The 14848-nt window shown below is 47.3% G+C and overlaps 1 protein-coding gene across 8 annotated transcripts in view; it reads right to left on the bottom strand.

The window, feature by feature from the left end:
• The window catches only part of CACNA1E (calcium voltage-gated channel subunit alpha1 E), a 213624-nt gene that overhangs the window by 11447 nt on the left and 187329 nt on the right, over positions 1-14848 (bottom strand). For 5 of the 8 annotated variants that reach the window (XM_043491387.1, XM_038412806.2, XM_038412797.2 and 2 more), the window contains 5 exons: positions 8415-8511; positions 6459-6564; positions 2769-2876; positions 2096-2196; positions 1562-1668 (listed from right to left, as the gene is read on the bottom strand). In XM_043491387.1, coding sequence (XP_043347322.1) covers positions 1562-1668; positions 2096-2196; positions 2769-2876; positions 6459-6564; positions 8415-8511 — 519 coding nt within the window. The remainder of the gene's footprint in view (positions 1-1561; positions 1669-2095; positions 2197-2768; positions 2877-6458; positions 6565-8414; positions 8512-14848) is intronic. The other 3 variants (XM_038412805.2, XM_038412802.2, XM_043491389.1) reach the window with 1 other exon arrangement.

Raw genomic sequence — 14848 nt, 5'->3', positions numbered from 1 at the left:
TTTTCGTGGAGACTGAAGCAAAATAGGCATTAAGTACCTCAGCTTTCTTCATGTCATCAGTTATTAGCTCTCTTTCCCCAGTAAGTAGAGGGCCCACACGTTCCTTTGTCTTTCTCGTGCTCCTAATGTATGTAAAGAACCTCTTCTTATTGCTTTTATGTCCTTTCTACATGTAACTCATTTTGTGCCTTAGCCTTTCTGATTTTGTCCCTACTTGCTTGTGCTGTTCTTCTGTACTTCTCCTTATCATTTTGACCATGTTTCCTCTTTCTGTAGGATTCCTTTTTGATTTTCAGGTAATTAAAGAGCTCCTGATGGAGCCATATTGGCCTCTCCCTATCTTCCCTTTGCATCAGAATAGTTTTGACTTATAGTCACTACTAATCTTGATCTGGTTTTAAACTAGAGACCTTGAAGTGAACGGCTCACTATCTCTTTACCAGTCCCAGACGCATATCAGTCCTACTTCATTATACTGCTGGTTGTTCTGCTAATGCCATGCTGGGTTTTCAGTGCTGTCTACATAGAGCTTGATGAAATTTGTCTGCTGAAAAAATGCAGATTTGGGACAACTGAAACTATTTGCAAATTCATGGTGATTTTGGCAAATTATTTAGGCCCAACTAAAAAAAGAAAATAAGTTTGAAAATGTCAGAATGTCAATACACAACTTCTGAATTTTTTTTGATAAGATTCTAAAGGGCAACAGTGGAACAACTGTAGACTGAGTGCACCCCACTCCAAAATCGCTTATACCTTGGGGGTTAGGGCACTCACCCAGGAGACCTGGGTTCAAGGCCCTGTCCCTGAATGATTCACACTTGAGTCTACCACATCCCCGGTAAGTATTCTAACCATGAGGATATTGGGTGTATGGGGGGGCTCTTCCTCCTTATTTTCTGTGACTCTATACCAATGGTTTTCAAACTTTTTGTACTGGTGACCCCTTTCACAGAGAAAGTCTCTGAGTGTGACCCCCTCCTCCTTAAAAATTAAAAAGGGGGGGATTTAATTTAATGAGGGCTTGGGGCTGTCAGCTCCATGGAGTTGTGACTCCATGAGGGGTCATGACCCCCCGTTTGAGAACCCCTGCTCTAGACCTTCATTTCCTTAGCTCTTACTAAAAGGATCCAAAATGAAACATTTGAAAAGTTTCCCAACTTTTTCAATTAATTGAAAAGTCCAAGACATTTAAGGTTTGGTGTGTGAATGGAAATATTTTTCCAGTTTTTTGGAACTGCCAACGAACTGAAGAAACAGTTATTCTCACAGTTCTATGTCTATGTGGCTGGATACATGTTGATGCTGTCCATGGGCTGAAATGCGGCTCTTTGTGGTCCTTTGGTAACACTAATAAAAACACACCAGAAGCGCATACTTCTGGACTCATCCTACAATGATCGAGATGTTTCTGCTGACCGCCAGGATTTCCTTTTCCCTTGGGCTCTGCCTACTACCCCTATCTGAACCTCCAGTGCCATTCATTCAGGAAATAAAATAATGTCTGTAGGAACAGAAATACCAGAGCAGATATTCTACAGATATTAAGGGCTATACTTACAGGCCTGAAAGGGTGTCTTGCTGGACGTAAGGCAAAGCTTTGGCATTAGAAAGAATCTCTGGAGGCAGAGATGAAGGCTCCATGCGCTGGAACATAGGGGCGTTTTTCTGTAATAAAAAATAAACAGACTGAGTCCGTTTTAAGTGCAAAACATTTCTGCTGCATAAAAAAGAAATCCTTTGTACAGAAGGTTAAAAGCATGACAATGCTCCCCTTTCCTGAATCCATCTTCTGGACTGCTTTCTATCTGTCTAGTATAACCTCTACACTGCTATGAATACATTTGCTTTAAATCACTCACCTCTTCTTTTACCCGTCATCTCCTTCACTCACCCATCCCTTAAACCTTCAGATGGTCACTGTCTTAGTGCTGTGCCAGCCACGTGCTGTCAGCAGGTCGAGAATCTGTGTGTGGTCAGCATCTTGTCTGAAGGCCACATTGATACAGAACCCTCGCTCTGAAACCGGTGTGAGCTCTCCGCTCTCCTCACAGCCAAAAAGCACCAGCCATCTCTTGCAGTGGTTGAACCTCACCTGTTCCTCCAGCTGCTGCTTCTGCTTCTTTGCTTTGCTCTGCTTATAGTAGTCCATGATCATCATGGCTGCATATATTTTGCCCACCGTCAGGTCAGAAGCTGCAAGCATAAGGGGAATACTTTTATGTTAGCAGAATCAATAGGTGGGAAGGTCTGAAGACTCTATTGCCCACCCCTTTGCGATCTCATGATACCCATCTTACTCTCCTTATCAAACTCTGTTCACTGCTCCAGAAGAAATGGAATTAAAAGACCAAGTATTGGGGGTGGAAATCCCTCCAGATTTAGGACAGTGTGGAGGTGGACAGCTTAGAATCACAGTAATGAAACACTGGAGATATGCAGCCTCATCAGGCCGTTGCTGTAACACCATCAACAGAAAGGGGGAACAAACAATCCTCTCCCCCTCACACATGTATAGGTCAGAGGATCCCCCGATCAAAGGGGTTTGATCTGAGACGATCACTGCATGCTATTTATTTTCCAAGCGGGTCCAGGGTGTTGGGGTGGAGCAAGGAGAAATTTTGCTCGTGTTAGAGAAAATCTCTTCTGGGCTTCTCCTTAAGCAATGTGCTGCTATTGCCATGTTTCTGGTCCCCTTGCGGGAGATGCCTCCCGCACCCTGGCATTGTGAGAAGTTGGCAGCAATGATGCAGAAGGAGGAGACTCACTTTTTGGCAGGGGCACTAGTACATCCAGCATCTTCTGGGACAGGTGAGGCCAGATGGCCAGAATCTCCTTTTGCAGCTCTGAATCCAACTGCTGCCAGTCTGCACCACCTGGAATAGAGAGACAGAATGGGTCCACACAGACTACCGAAGGGATGGGCTGCAGGAAGGCCAGGAGGTCCTTATGGGTATGTCTACACTGAACATAAGGATGGCCATACTGGGTCAGACCAATGGTCCATCTAGCCCAGTGTCCTGTCTTCTGACAGTGGCCAATGCCAGGTGCTTCAGAGGGAATGAACAGAACAGGCAGTCATCGAGTGATCCACCCCCTGTTGTCCACTCCTAGCTTCTCGCAATCAGAAACTAGGGCCACCCAGAGCTTGGGGTTGCATCCCTGACTGTCTTGGCTAATAGTCATTGATAGACATATCCTCCATGAACTGATCTAATTCTTTTTTGAACCCAGTTATACTTTCGGTCTTCACAACATCCCCTGGCAACAAGTTCCACAGGTTGACCATGCATTGTGGGAAGGAGTACTTCCTTTTGTTTTAAACCTGCTGTCTATTCATTTCATTGGGTGACCCCTGGTTCTTGTGTTATATGAAGGAGTAAATAATAGTTCCCTATTCATTTTCTTCACACTATTCATGATTTTGAAGACTCTATCATATCCCCACTTAGACATCTCTTTTTCAAGCCAGACAGTCCCAGTCTTTTTAATCTCTCTTCACATGGAAGCTGTTCCAAACCCTTTTTCATTTTTGTTGCCCTCCTCTGTACATTTTCCAATTCTAATGTATCCTTTTTGAGATGGGATGACCAGAACTGCTTGCAGTATTCAAGGTGTGGGCGTACCATGGATTGAAATAATGGCATTATATTTTCTGTCTTATTATCTATCCCTTTCCTAATGGTTCCTAATGTTCTGTTAGCTTTTCTGACTGCTACTGCCATTAAAAACTCATGGCCAGCCCGTGCCAGCTGACTCAGGCTGATGAGACTCGGGCTAACGGGCTGTTTAATTGTGGTGTAAATGTTCGGGCTCAGGCTGAAGCCTGGGCTCTAGGACGCTGCGAGGTGGGAGGCTCCCAGAGCTCGGGCTACAGCCCAAGCCTAAATGTCTACACAGCAGTTAAACAGCCCCTTACCCCAAGCCCAAGTCAGCTAGCAGGGGCCAGCTGCTGGTGTCCAACTGCAGTGTAGACACCCTATGAGTCCAGCTCCATGCCCTGGGCATAGCTGAACGTAATCCTTTCCGTCTCAAAAGTTAAGATGGATTTGCTTTTAAATGATATGGCACCATGCAGCCATAACTGAGAGAAAAAGCCACTACCAACAAGTGGCAACTCTGAATGGGAACATCCAATGGCATAAAGTGCTAGAAGGGAAATCAAATTCACATAAAAGCGTCTCACCCAGTGCAGATCTCCCTCCCTCCATCCCCCACACACTTGCTGCTAGCCCACTGTCGCTTCCTTTAAACTAAGTGCTGGTGAAAGGTATTGACAACCCGGGAGAACAGGGGTAACCCAGGTGTGATGTTACTGACATAACCTGCAACCATATAGATCATTGTTGCAACCACTGTATGTATTTGCAGCAAATATTGTACAAAGATTGCCATGTAAGGTGTCTATGGAAAGGTTGTGATTTGCTGATTATGATTATGCTAGCTGTATGTGTGTGTCATTTTTGTATTTAAAGTTATAAATATTGGCTCTATACTGTCTGTATTTCAAACTTGTGCTATGCTTCTGGGTGACACCCCAGACAGTTTGGCATCAGTACTGTCTAGTCTGCTTGATGGCCCATTAAGGACCATCAGCTATACAACTGACCCACTGAAAGAAGGCAGATATACCTTATGACTCAGCAGTGCATGCAGGGACATGCCTATGGACAGAACTCTAAGGTTTTTTCATGCCATGTACTGGAATGCTTGTCTTTGGAACAAAGAAAGGACACATAACAAGAGACTATAAAAGGCTACTGCAGCTCCTCCATCTTGTCTTCAATCCTGCTTCTTGCCTCTCGAGGGACTTTGCTACAAACTGAAGCTCTGAACAAAGGACTGAATGACCCATCCCAACTGTGGATGTACTCCAGAGACTTGATTTGAACCTGCAATTTATTCCACCACTGCTACAAGCCTGAACCAAGAACTTTGCCATTACTGTATATAATTGATTTCATTTAACCAATTCTAGCTCTCATCTATGTCTTTTTCCTTTTATGAATAAACCTTTAGATTCTAGATTCTAAAGGATTGGCAACAGCATGATTTATGGGTAAGATCTGATTTATATATTGACCTGGGTCTGGGGCTTGGTCCCTTGGGATTGGGAGAACCTTTTTTCTTTTACTGGGATATTGGTTTTCCTAACCATTCATCCCCATAACAAGTGGCACTGGTGGGGATACTGGGAAACTAGAGTGTCTAAGGGAATTGCTTGTGTGACTTATGGTTAGCCAGTGCAATAAAACTGAAGTCTTCTCTGTTTGGCCAGTTTGGTTTGCCTTGGTGTGCAAAGGAACCCCAGCCTTGGACTGTAACTGCCCTGCTTTAAGCAATTTGTCCTGAATTGGTACTCTCAGTTGGGTACCACCAAAGCCAGCATCGTTACACCAGGCAGAGCCACTGCAAGCTCCCCTATATGGCCTTACCCACAGGCTTCACATTTCACCTGGTGCAGCCACCTCTGGGATGAGAAGCTAATTCCACCCCCCATGACCCATTCAGACCATGGCCTCTGAGCTGAGGCTGTTAAGAAGGGCGCCAGTTCATGCCAGATTTGCTGGCGACATGGATACTTCTCCACTGGCCCCGTGGCTGAGGCCACTACTCCAGTTCACATTCACACAGGCCACTGGATAGCTGTGAAATGGGGTTGGCTTTCGGTTTCTTACACCTGGCCCCCAAGACACCCAGTGCCATGCCCTGTCCATTGACTTTCTACTTGTCTCTTGCTATGGACCAAGAATGGGCAGAGTATTGGAGTGAAGTAATTTCCACATCCTCATAAGGGTTATTTTAAATATTTCCCTTTCTAGGGGTCTCCCTCCAGGGCTCCACCCACTCTTCCCCACCTTTCAAGGTCACACCCTGCGCTCAGCAGCCTGTGGGACTTCCACAGGCTCCTATGAATGCTGCTTTCTGCCCTTTGGGCAAAAGAGGTTGCTAGAGAACATAAGGTACTTGGAGTCGGTTTTTGTGATTCTCTTCTGTTAGGAGGAGGGGAGCTGTCCTCCTACATCTCTCCCTCTGGCTGTCATGGCTAGGAGATACGTTCATGCTTTCCGAGCACCACAGCTTTAAGTGGAAAGCTGCCCATCCTGGAAGAGGGCAGTTTCAATACTTATAAGGAAAGCAGCTCCTTCCGGACCCGAAGATAGTTTCACGCTGGAAAGGTTACAGAGCCAGCCACAGACTGGGGTTGATTTCTCTCTTGCCTTTTCTTACTAGCAATTTCCTCCATCCCTGCAGCTGACCCCAGAGCTATGATCCCACACTTTGCCCTTCGTGTCCCCGTGATGGCAGTACATATTGCTCAGCCTGCCAGAGGAAGCAGATAGGACTGAATGAACGGCCCCCTGCCCCTTGCCAATGTAATAAATCAGCTCCACCACCCGTCCCGCCATCTGCACTGACCGCTCCTGAATTCTTATGCCGCTGCTCCCCACCCTCACCTTTAGCGATTTTGATGTCCAGTGCTGTTCGGATCAGCGCCATCAAGGTGGAGGTGAAATGGACCGTCATGTCCTCGGCCACAGGCATGTTCATCAGCACCAGCCTCTGCGCAAGAAAGAGAAAAAACAGCAGGCAAAAAACAATATCGAAAAACACACTGAGCAGGCAGGAGGGGAAAAAGCAAGAGAGCAGGTAAAACAGCACAGCCAAAAAAAGAAGGGCAAGGATCAGCCCCTCCTTCCCATTCCAGCTCCTTCCACCCCCCCCCCAATATTCCAGCTCACTGCTTTCCTATGCCTGTCATTTGGCTCTCCAGGACCCTATGCTACAGCCCAAGAGCAACCTCTTAGCCTGGAGTGTGAGGGGGTGTTCCCTGTGCTTTCTGAAAGGACTCCTGAAAACTCAGGGATTTGGCTCTGGAAATTACAGAGGGGGAGACAGCCCCAGGGGAATCGTTCCATCTCCTGCTTCAGAGCAGCTTTGCAATCCAGCTTCCGCCCCATCCCCTGGGGACACCCCTAAACCATGGGCACTTCTGATTGGCAGGCTTGCCTAGTATGCAACATCCTGGCGCCCCCTTTTTGAGTCTTTCAGAGATGACGTTTGCCGGCATATGATCACACATGCATAGGATCCAACTTATCCAAGGGGGAGATAGAGAGAGGGCAGCCGGGGAGAGAGAGGAAGGCGACCAAGGCAGGAGAGGCAGGCCATGCTCCCTTCACCCAGAGTGGGACAAACTCAAATGGCCAGATCCACTTTCCAGAGAGTATATTTTGCTCTGTGTATACATCAGGTTTCCCTCTCCCACACCTACCCACATCCATCCCATCCTTAGTGCTTCCTGCTGCATCATGCACAGCAGTTCTCCTGGGCACAAAGATTCTCACCCAGCCACAACTCTAGCAGGGGTGTATGTGGGAGCAAGAGAGAGTGCTTGTGCAAGTGTTAGCAACTACAGAGGAATATGTGGGTGCAGAGGCTGTTGCTAGCTGGAACACTGCAGACACTATCAGCATTCAGTAGGGGAAGTCTGGAAGCCATGTTCTGGGGAGATCCTCCAGTGGCTTTTGAACCAAGTATCCCAGCCCCTGATCTTGGAGTCTCCCTCGTAATTCTCTTTGAGTTTTGTCTCCAACAGGGTATCCCACTCTGCCTACCTTTTTGGGCCAGCCTGCCCAGAGCTCAACATTGCACAGCTCCTGTCCCATTCAGAGCTTCCTCCCACACCACACATCCCATGCAGCTGGCCAGCAGGTTCTAGAGTGCCTCCCCAGAGGCAAGAGCAGAGGGCACTGCACCAGCAGAGCAATCAAAGGGTCAGTTAAAGATAGTCATTCTAGCGCCCAAAGGTAAAAATCCCCAGCAGGCAAAGGGATGGGACTCTCACCAGCTCAACCTTAGCATGGAGTGTTCTCTTTCCCGATTGCACGAGCTCTCCCTGGGGAACTAGTGCCAGGCTGGCACACCATGATCATTGCACGTCCAGGCCTACAGGAGGAACCCCCATAGCCTACCATCTTCTCATTTCAACATTTCCAAGTGAGCTGAGCTGGGAGCAGTATGGTTCAGGGTCATATAGGTGATGGGACATCCTGGAGCTTCCTCCATCACTTGGAGGAGGCCTAGTTCCAGAGATCCCCTATCAATCCCACTTGGGGGGCGGGGGCTGTCCAATTGTCTCTACTGCAAAGGGGCTGTATTATCCTTTCACTTCCCATCCTTATACTGAGCCAGATTTCCGTCCTTTCCCATAACAGGAATGCTACATTCCTGGGTGTCCTGGTGAGTGTGTCATACCTAAAACAGAGCTCTGTCAGAGTGGACAGTACCTCTCCTTACGGGGCATGTGATTTCTGATTAAATCAAACCATGTTGGAGCTTCCTGAGTATTCAAACAGTTCCCCCTCCCCCTCAGCGCTAGCCCAGAAGGAAGGAAGGAAGGGTTGGTCTACCTTATAGGCCACTTTGGAGGGACATCTCTTGCCGAGGCCTAGCGGTGGTGACATGAGAGTCAGCATTTCATACATCTCAGTGTAATGGATGCGGCCACTGCTCATGGAGGAGGAAGGGGTGGATGGGAAAGATGGGGAGGAGGAGTAAGGGAGGGAGGGTGGAGGAGAGGAGAGGGAGGAAGATGCAGCGAGAGAGAGAGGAGAGGAGAGGAGAGGAGAGGAGAGGAGAAGAGGCATTCCCAGAGAGCAAAAACAAACAAACAAACAAAATAATAATACGGGAAACAGGAGAGAAAAAACAAATGGACAAACAGGAAAAGAATAGGAAACCCGTTAATCAAGGCAAATCATACACAAAAGTGTCTGTCCTGATGAGGATTTATATCACTCCGCACACAGCCCCAGGAACACCAGTTTAAACCACTCGCCTCTCCAGCTTTCTGCTGCTGCTGCTGGCTAGTTCTACTTTTCCCTGCAGTTTTGGTATTCGCTTCCTACTCTGAACCCACCCAGCCCACCCCTCCAAAATACAGCTGTTCCACAAGTCCCAGGGCTGTGTGCAAGTGGCATAAATCAGATATACGGCGCTGAAGCAATGGGTTATTTGGGATGTGGTGGCACATACCTCTGTGACACAGAGGAACCAAGTGTTCCATGGACTCTGCCGTTTCTTCCCTTTCTGGGTCCCAGGCACTATGTCAAAATGTCACATAACCCATGGCTGGAACGTCGTGTATCCCCATCTTGTAATGTCTATGCAATTGGGGGCAGCGTCTTGCATAGAAGGCAGTGGGCCAGGGTCATTTGTCAAAGGAAATATGCCCAGTTGCTTCCGTCTGGCCTTGTGGATGGAGCACTTTCCCACCATGCACCAGTGCAAAAGGCATGCTAGTGGCTGAGAAAAGAAAACCAGGAGGAAAGTTCTGCATGCCATGCTCCCACCCCGGCTCTCTCCCACATGCTACTGCAAGTTCCACCAGGTTGGAGTTTAAAGAGTCTCAGCAGAGGCAGCTGTTTGGTCTTCCAAGATTGGAGCTCATTGGGATTCCCCCAAATGGAACAGTTACTAAGATTGCTTCCTTGATGGATTCCCACCTTGTGCTCCTCTGTTTGCAATGACCTGTCCAGATCTGTTGAGCTGAGGAACAGTATCACATATTTGTCATCTGATGGATTTCCTTTCTGGGACTGACCTCTTTCACAATGAGACATTTGGGCTGCACCTCTCTTCCTGCAAATACTGATGGCAGTTCAGATAGGTCTCACAGGACCCCCAGGCTTGGCCACTTCTCTTCTGCCGTTGCACCAGATGAATACTTCAACGTCTATATTGAAACACCAGATGGATGTTAATGGATAAATGTAAATGCTTAGTAGTGACCATATTAAGTATACACATGGAGTGGCGAGGCAGCCATTGCAGAGGCATCTGAAGAAGGTATTTCAGGTAGGGTTGACTGGGAAAGCAGTCAGTTCTAGAGAGGAAATTGTCAAGGAACAAACATTCCATTTAGGATCCTGACCTCTTTCCCAGTCAGATGTAGCGAGCAATAAGGAAACATTACTAGAAAGAAACAGATAAGGAGGACAGAGGAAGAATATTTCCTCTTCTCTAGTATTAGTCTAGTTTGGGAGCAGCTTCCTCTTGAATGATGCTACCACCGAGGACTGGAGGTACAGGTTGCAGTGCTTTCTATAGGTCTTGCTGCATAACCTCGGGGCAGCTTTGCAGATTCTCTCTGTAGCAGCTGATGCCCTTTCTGTCCAGGACGCCATCAAGGAATGTAATGAGTGAGCTCTGTCCCATCCTGGAATTGGCATATTAGTGTCTGCAGAGACTTCAGAAATGTAAAAAGAAAAGGAGTACTTGTGGCACCTTAGAGACTAACAAATTTATTTGAGCATCGGATGCATCCGATGAATTGAGCTGTAGCTTACGAAAGCTTATACTCAAATAAATTTGTTAGTCTCTAAGGTGCCACAAGTACTCCTTTTCTTTTTGCGAATACAGACTAACATGGCTGCTACTCTGAAACCTGTCATTATTCAGAAATGTAGCACTCGATCCAGCTGGCTATGGAGGATTTTGATGTGTTCAAGACCAGGCATTTAGGGCAAAAGTAAACAAATGAAGATAATGTTTCCTGAATGGGTTCATTCCATCTGGGTAAATTTTAGCAGTTCTTTTCACAGCTAGCATGCTCCTCCCCAGAAGTGCGGAACTTTTCACCAAAATGAAGGAAAAATGATTTCCTGTGAGGCGTGGAAGGAAGAGTTTTCCTTGGTAATAAATGACTGATATATGAGAGCTATGTTATCCTCACAGAACATGCTGTAAGTTTTGTGTCTTCTCAGAGCAAAAATTTCACAGGCTTCTTATCAACACGATTGTGACCAGAAAACTTGTCTTAATGACAAGGAAGAACAGGGAAACCGGAGCCATCAACCCAAATGGGGTGGGTAAATGGCTTGTAGCACTGTGGGCAGATCCCAGACAGGCCTAAATGCTGGTTTGGATGGAAGGGACATTGATCATCTGGCAATCCATCAGTAATTGGGCATGTCTGCTTTTATAGCACAGTTTATGAATGAGATGCAAAATGTGATGGGTGGAGGGTCTTAGGCTCAATTCTTGGCTGGCCTATAAGAAATCCAGAACAGGAATGCCTTGTTTCCCATCTTAGCATCACTAAGAGGATCCTGTTTGTATGCTTTGCATAAACGGAAAGGGAAGAAAGCCTGCAGGTGGCTAGGAGATTATACATGGCCTTGCACTGCCCATCTTGGTTAGAAATTAGTGTTCAACATCCAAAGTGTCAGGCTCAGATAGTCTGGGCTGTGATGCAGGAGTGGACTCGTTCAGATGGGACGAATCTGTTGGGAAGGTGAACTGCAGGTCTCTGTGACTGCTCTGTTAGGGCTGAACCATGGTGACCATCTTGGACAAATTGTGGCGAGAATGACCATCACTTCCACCTTTTTAAAAATAATCTTTTAGTCTCTCTTCCTAGTAGTAGTAGAAGGGAAGTGGGTGGCACAAAGAAGCAGATTTGGCTAATCAGTGAGTCAGAGCTTCCGTTCCCAGCAATCTCTGGTCTGCGTTGCTGATGAAGAGCTTTGCTTTCATGTTCTGACCAAATGTGAATAGGTCCCCTGGGGGAACCTAGCTCGTTGGATCTCAGCTAGAATACTTCTCGTTTCCACTTTGATGTGTCTGTCTGCTGATGGCCTAGCCAGACAGCTTTTGTATTCAGTGTCCCATTTTTGTGCACTGTCCTGATGGAGGCCAAGCAACATTCTGCCCAGGAGACTATCTCCATCACTTTGGCATTTAGACCTGCCTTCTTGTGGATTTATGCATGGAACAGCCATTGTCCCATCTGAACGAATCAGAGAGTGCTCCTTCTTCACCTCTTCTTGAGTCATCGCTCTTTTCTCTTTGATCCTAAATATGTTCCTTGTGCCCCGTGGGTCCCAAGTGTGCTCCTCAAGCTGAAAGGCTGGTGTTTGTAGTCAGAATTTTTGGATGTGGATTGTGGAGGAAGAATGGTACCATCATGTGTGCTTCCTGTTTTCATCAATTGTGGGTGGCACCTCTCCTTTCCTTTGCATCTCTTGTTGGGAATGGTTTTAGGAAGTATTTAATTTGTGCTGGGGCTTGCCAGGGCTGAGCCCCAGCACCTCTCAGCTTAGCAGTTCATAGCCCCGGCACCTCTGGGCTTGCCATGCCAGTTATGAAAGTCAAAACTTTGCTTGAGTCCCAGCACTTAATTGCTTGAGTCCCAACCCCTCTTTCATTACAAATTAAGCACTGGTTCCAGACCTGTAATAGGAATCCCTGAAGCTCTTTCATGGGCACTTTTGCCCATTGAGTGATCTCTATATATAAGCCCAGAAGACTCAGTAGTTGCAGGTGAAGATGGATGGAAGATGCTGGGTTCCTTGACATCATGGAGGTAGTGGAAGTTAGTGTCTCCATCCTGAATTTCACTACCTTCATTGACCAGTCTCTAGAGTTCTAAGATAGCCCCACTCCTCCAGATTTTTATCTGACTGTGAAGAATTGAGGGGAGAGTTCCAAGCAGTTTTCATGCTGAGAGACAGGCTGTTCTGTCCCTAGCTCTGGGACGTGAAAGATCTTCAGGGTGGATCAATGTTTCTCAGCACCTCTTGAAGTTGGAGAAGGACTAAAGAAGGGATGGGTAGGGGGAGAGTTTGGGGCTCCAAAGTATTCATACTGCGACTCTCTTCTGTATCTACCTGTCAACTAGACTCTCAGGCTTGAAAAGTGTAATGCCCATGAATCCGCCTGCTATGAATGTAACTTCCTTAGCAGTGAATTCCATTTGTCATAGTTCTGAGGAGGTTGATGCTTTTTAGGAAGTTGCACGAGGACATTGTGGCTTTTGTGAAGTGGGTGGTTGTCAGTGAGACTCTTAGGGCAGCTGAAGAAGCTTAGCAGTCCCTTCTGATCAGGTCTTCTATCTTCTTGTCTGCAGGGTATTCTGGGAAGAAAGAACCTTCAGCAAAAATTACCATGCCCTTTGCCAGGAAGGCCACTGCTGCATTGGCTGAAAGGAAGATGAAGACAGAGTCTTTGGCTTCTCAGCCCATGTGGAATTTCAGGACTAACCAACCATGCCTTTTGTCAGGAATCTCCCACTCTTTCCAAATGACTTCTGCAAAGGAGGGATAAAGGGACACACCAACTTTTCTTGTAATTCTGGACAGGAGAGATTTGCTCTTGGCTTTAGCCTACTCCCCATGGTTTCAAACATGCCCAGGGAAAGAACCTCTCTGCTTCTCTGGCAGAGGGCTATGTTGGGAAGACAAGAGTTCCCATGGTGTGGAGAAGAAGCTGGTGAAGGAAGATGAGGATCTGGGATGCTTTCTGTCCTCTCTTGTGTTTTCTAGCCATTTTGCCTTTTGGAAGGAAGATTCTCAACCACATCAAAGATGAGTCTATTTTCTTCATTGGGGCTCAGCCCCTGGTGGAGTGGGAGAGGCTTCTGTAACTGATGAGGAAATGCTGGGATACATCTATCTTGAAAAAGCCAAGACCCCCTGCTTGAGAAGGAAAGTTGGAAAGCACGGCAGCCTCTTCACCATGTGAGTCCATTATCCACTTCAGCATAGGGGTGAAGCCACTGGGGATTTTCCCTTTTCGACTGAACCACAGGGGTTGAGGGGACTTTTGTGCTATCCCCAAGGTCATTGAGGACCATCCAGCTTGTTGAGTTCCAGGCGCTGAAGATGATTGACCCACACTCTTGTGACACTCTTGGGCTGATGATGGGGGTAGAGGTGGAGGCTACACCATGCCATCCAAACTCTGAACCCCCTTCCCTGGTATAGTGAGGGACTATAGACTGGGAACGATTGTGGCACAGAGCACCCCTTTTGCAACTCCCAAGAGAGTCTCCTCCCAAAAGGAGCATCTCTGGTTCTTCTGCTTGCTCCACCTGACCTGTTCTGCCAAGTTGGGAGAGAATAAATGGGGAGAAGGAGCTCAGAGGGTTGTCCTGTTCCAATGCAAAGATTTGGACCCCCTGAGGAAGAAGAGGCAGATGGGAGGAAGATTTTGCTCACTGCTGCCCCAAAACGAGCTTGAAAAATGGGACGGCAAAGGATCTGGCTGGGGTGCCAAACGGCTGCTTTATTTGCCCTGCCAGAGGCAGAGAATTTAGCACAAACAGTGGCAGAGTGTGGCCAAGACCCTCATGGACAAGTCTGAATTGCTGCTGGAAGAGAAGCACAGCCCAGATGTCTTGGACTGGGGGGGGGGGAGATCAGAATAAACCAGAAGCCATTGAGTCCAGCTGCTGGAGTCCCAATGGGTCACCTGCTCCACTGAGTTGTCATCTTTTTGCATCATGGCAAACCAAGAGCCGTGGTCCCCATTTGTCACCATTATGTGATAGCTCTTCATAGCCACTGTGCACCATGGTAGAAAACTGCAGTGTCCTGCGAGCTACCACAGCGACTGAACCTCTGAACAGGATTCCAGCGATTGATCAATGGGGTCTTTGCCTCGTTCTCCTTTCTAGTTTGCGCTCCCTCTTTCCGGTGATGTTCCCGCACCCCTGGCTTTTATTCCTTCTCATCCTCATCCCCTAGTTGTAAACTATATTTGGTCTCCATTCATCACAGGAAAGAGTTCCCATTGGGACAGCTCTGTGATGCTTGGAATTAAAGGTGCCTTCTCTGTGCCACAGGCAACATTCACACACTGCACAAGTGTTTTGGGAACTCCAGGGTTCTCTGCTTTAGGGAGGAAGGCAAGGGAATCAATTTGTCTAAATCCACATCAATGGGGCTCTAAGACGGATCCCCCTCCCCTGTTCCCTAAGGTAACAGCTGCTGGTTCTGGGCGGGGTTGGACCTCTTTAAACTCAAAGGAAAGCAACGTGAGGGTTCTCTTGTGAGACGCAGTG

The sequence above is a fragment of the Dermochelys coriacea genome, chromosome 8, assembly GCF_009764565.3.
Source record: "Dermochelys coriacea isolate rDerCor1 chromosome 8, rDerCor1.pri.v4, whole genome shotgun sequence".
Lineage (NCBI taxonomy): Eukaryota > Metazoa > Chordata > Testudines > Dermochelyidae > Dermochelys > Dermochelys coriacea.
The sequence above is the reverse complement of the archived record's forward strand: the minus strand, read 5'-3'. Positions and strand labels throughout refer to the sequence as shown.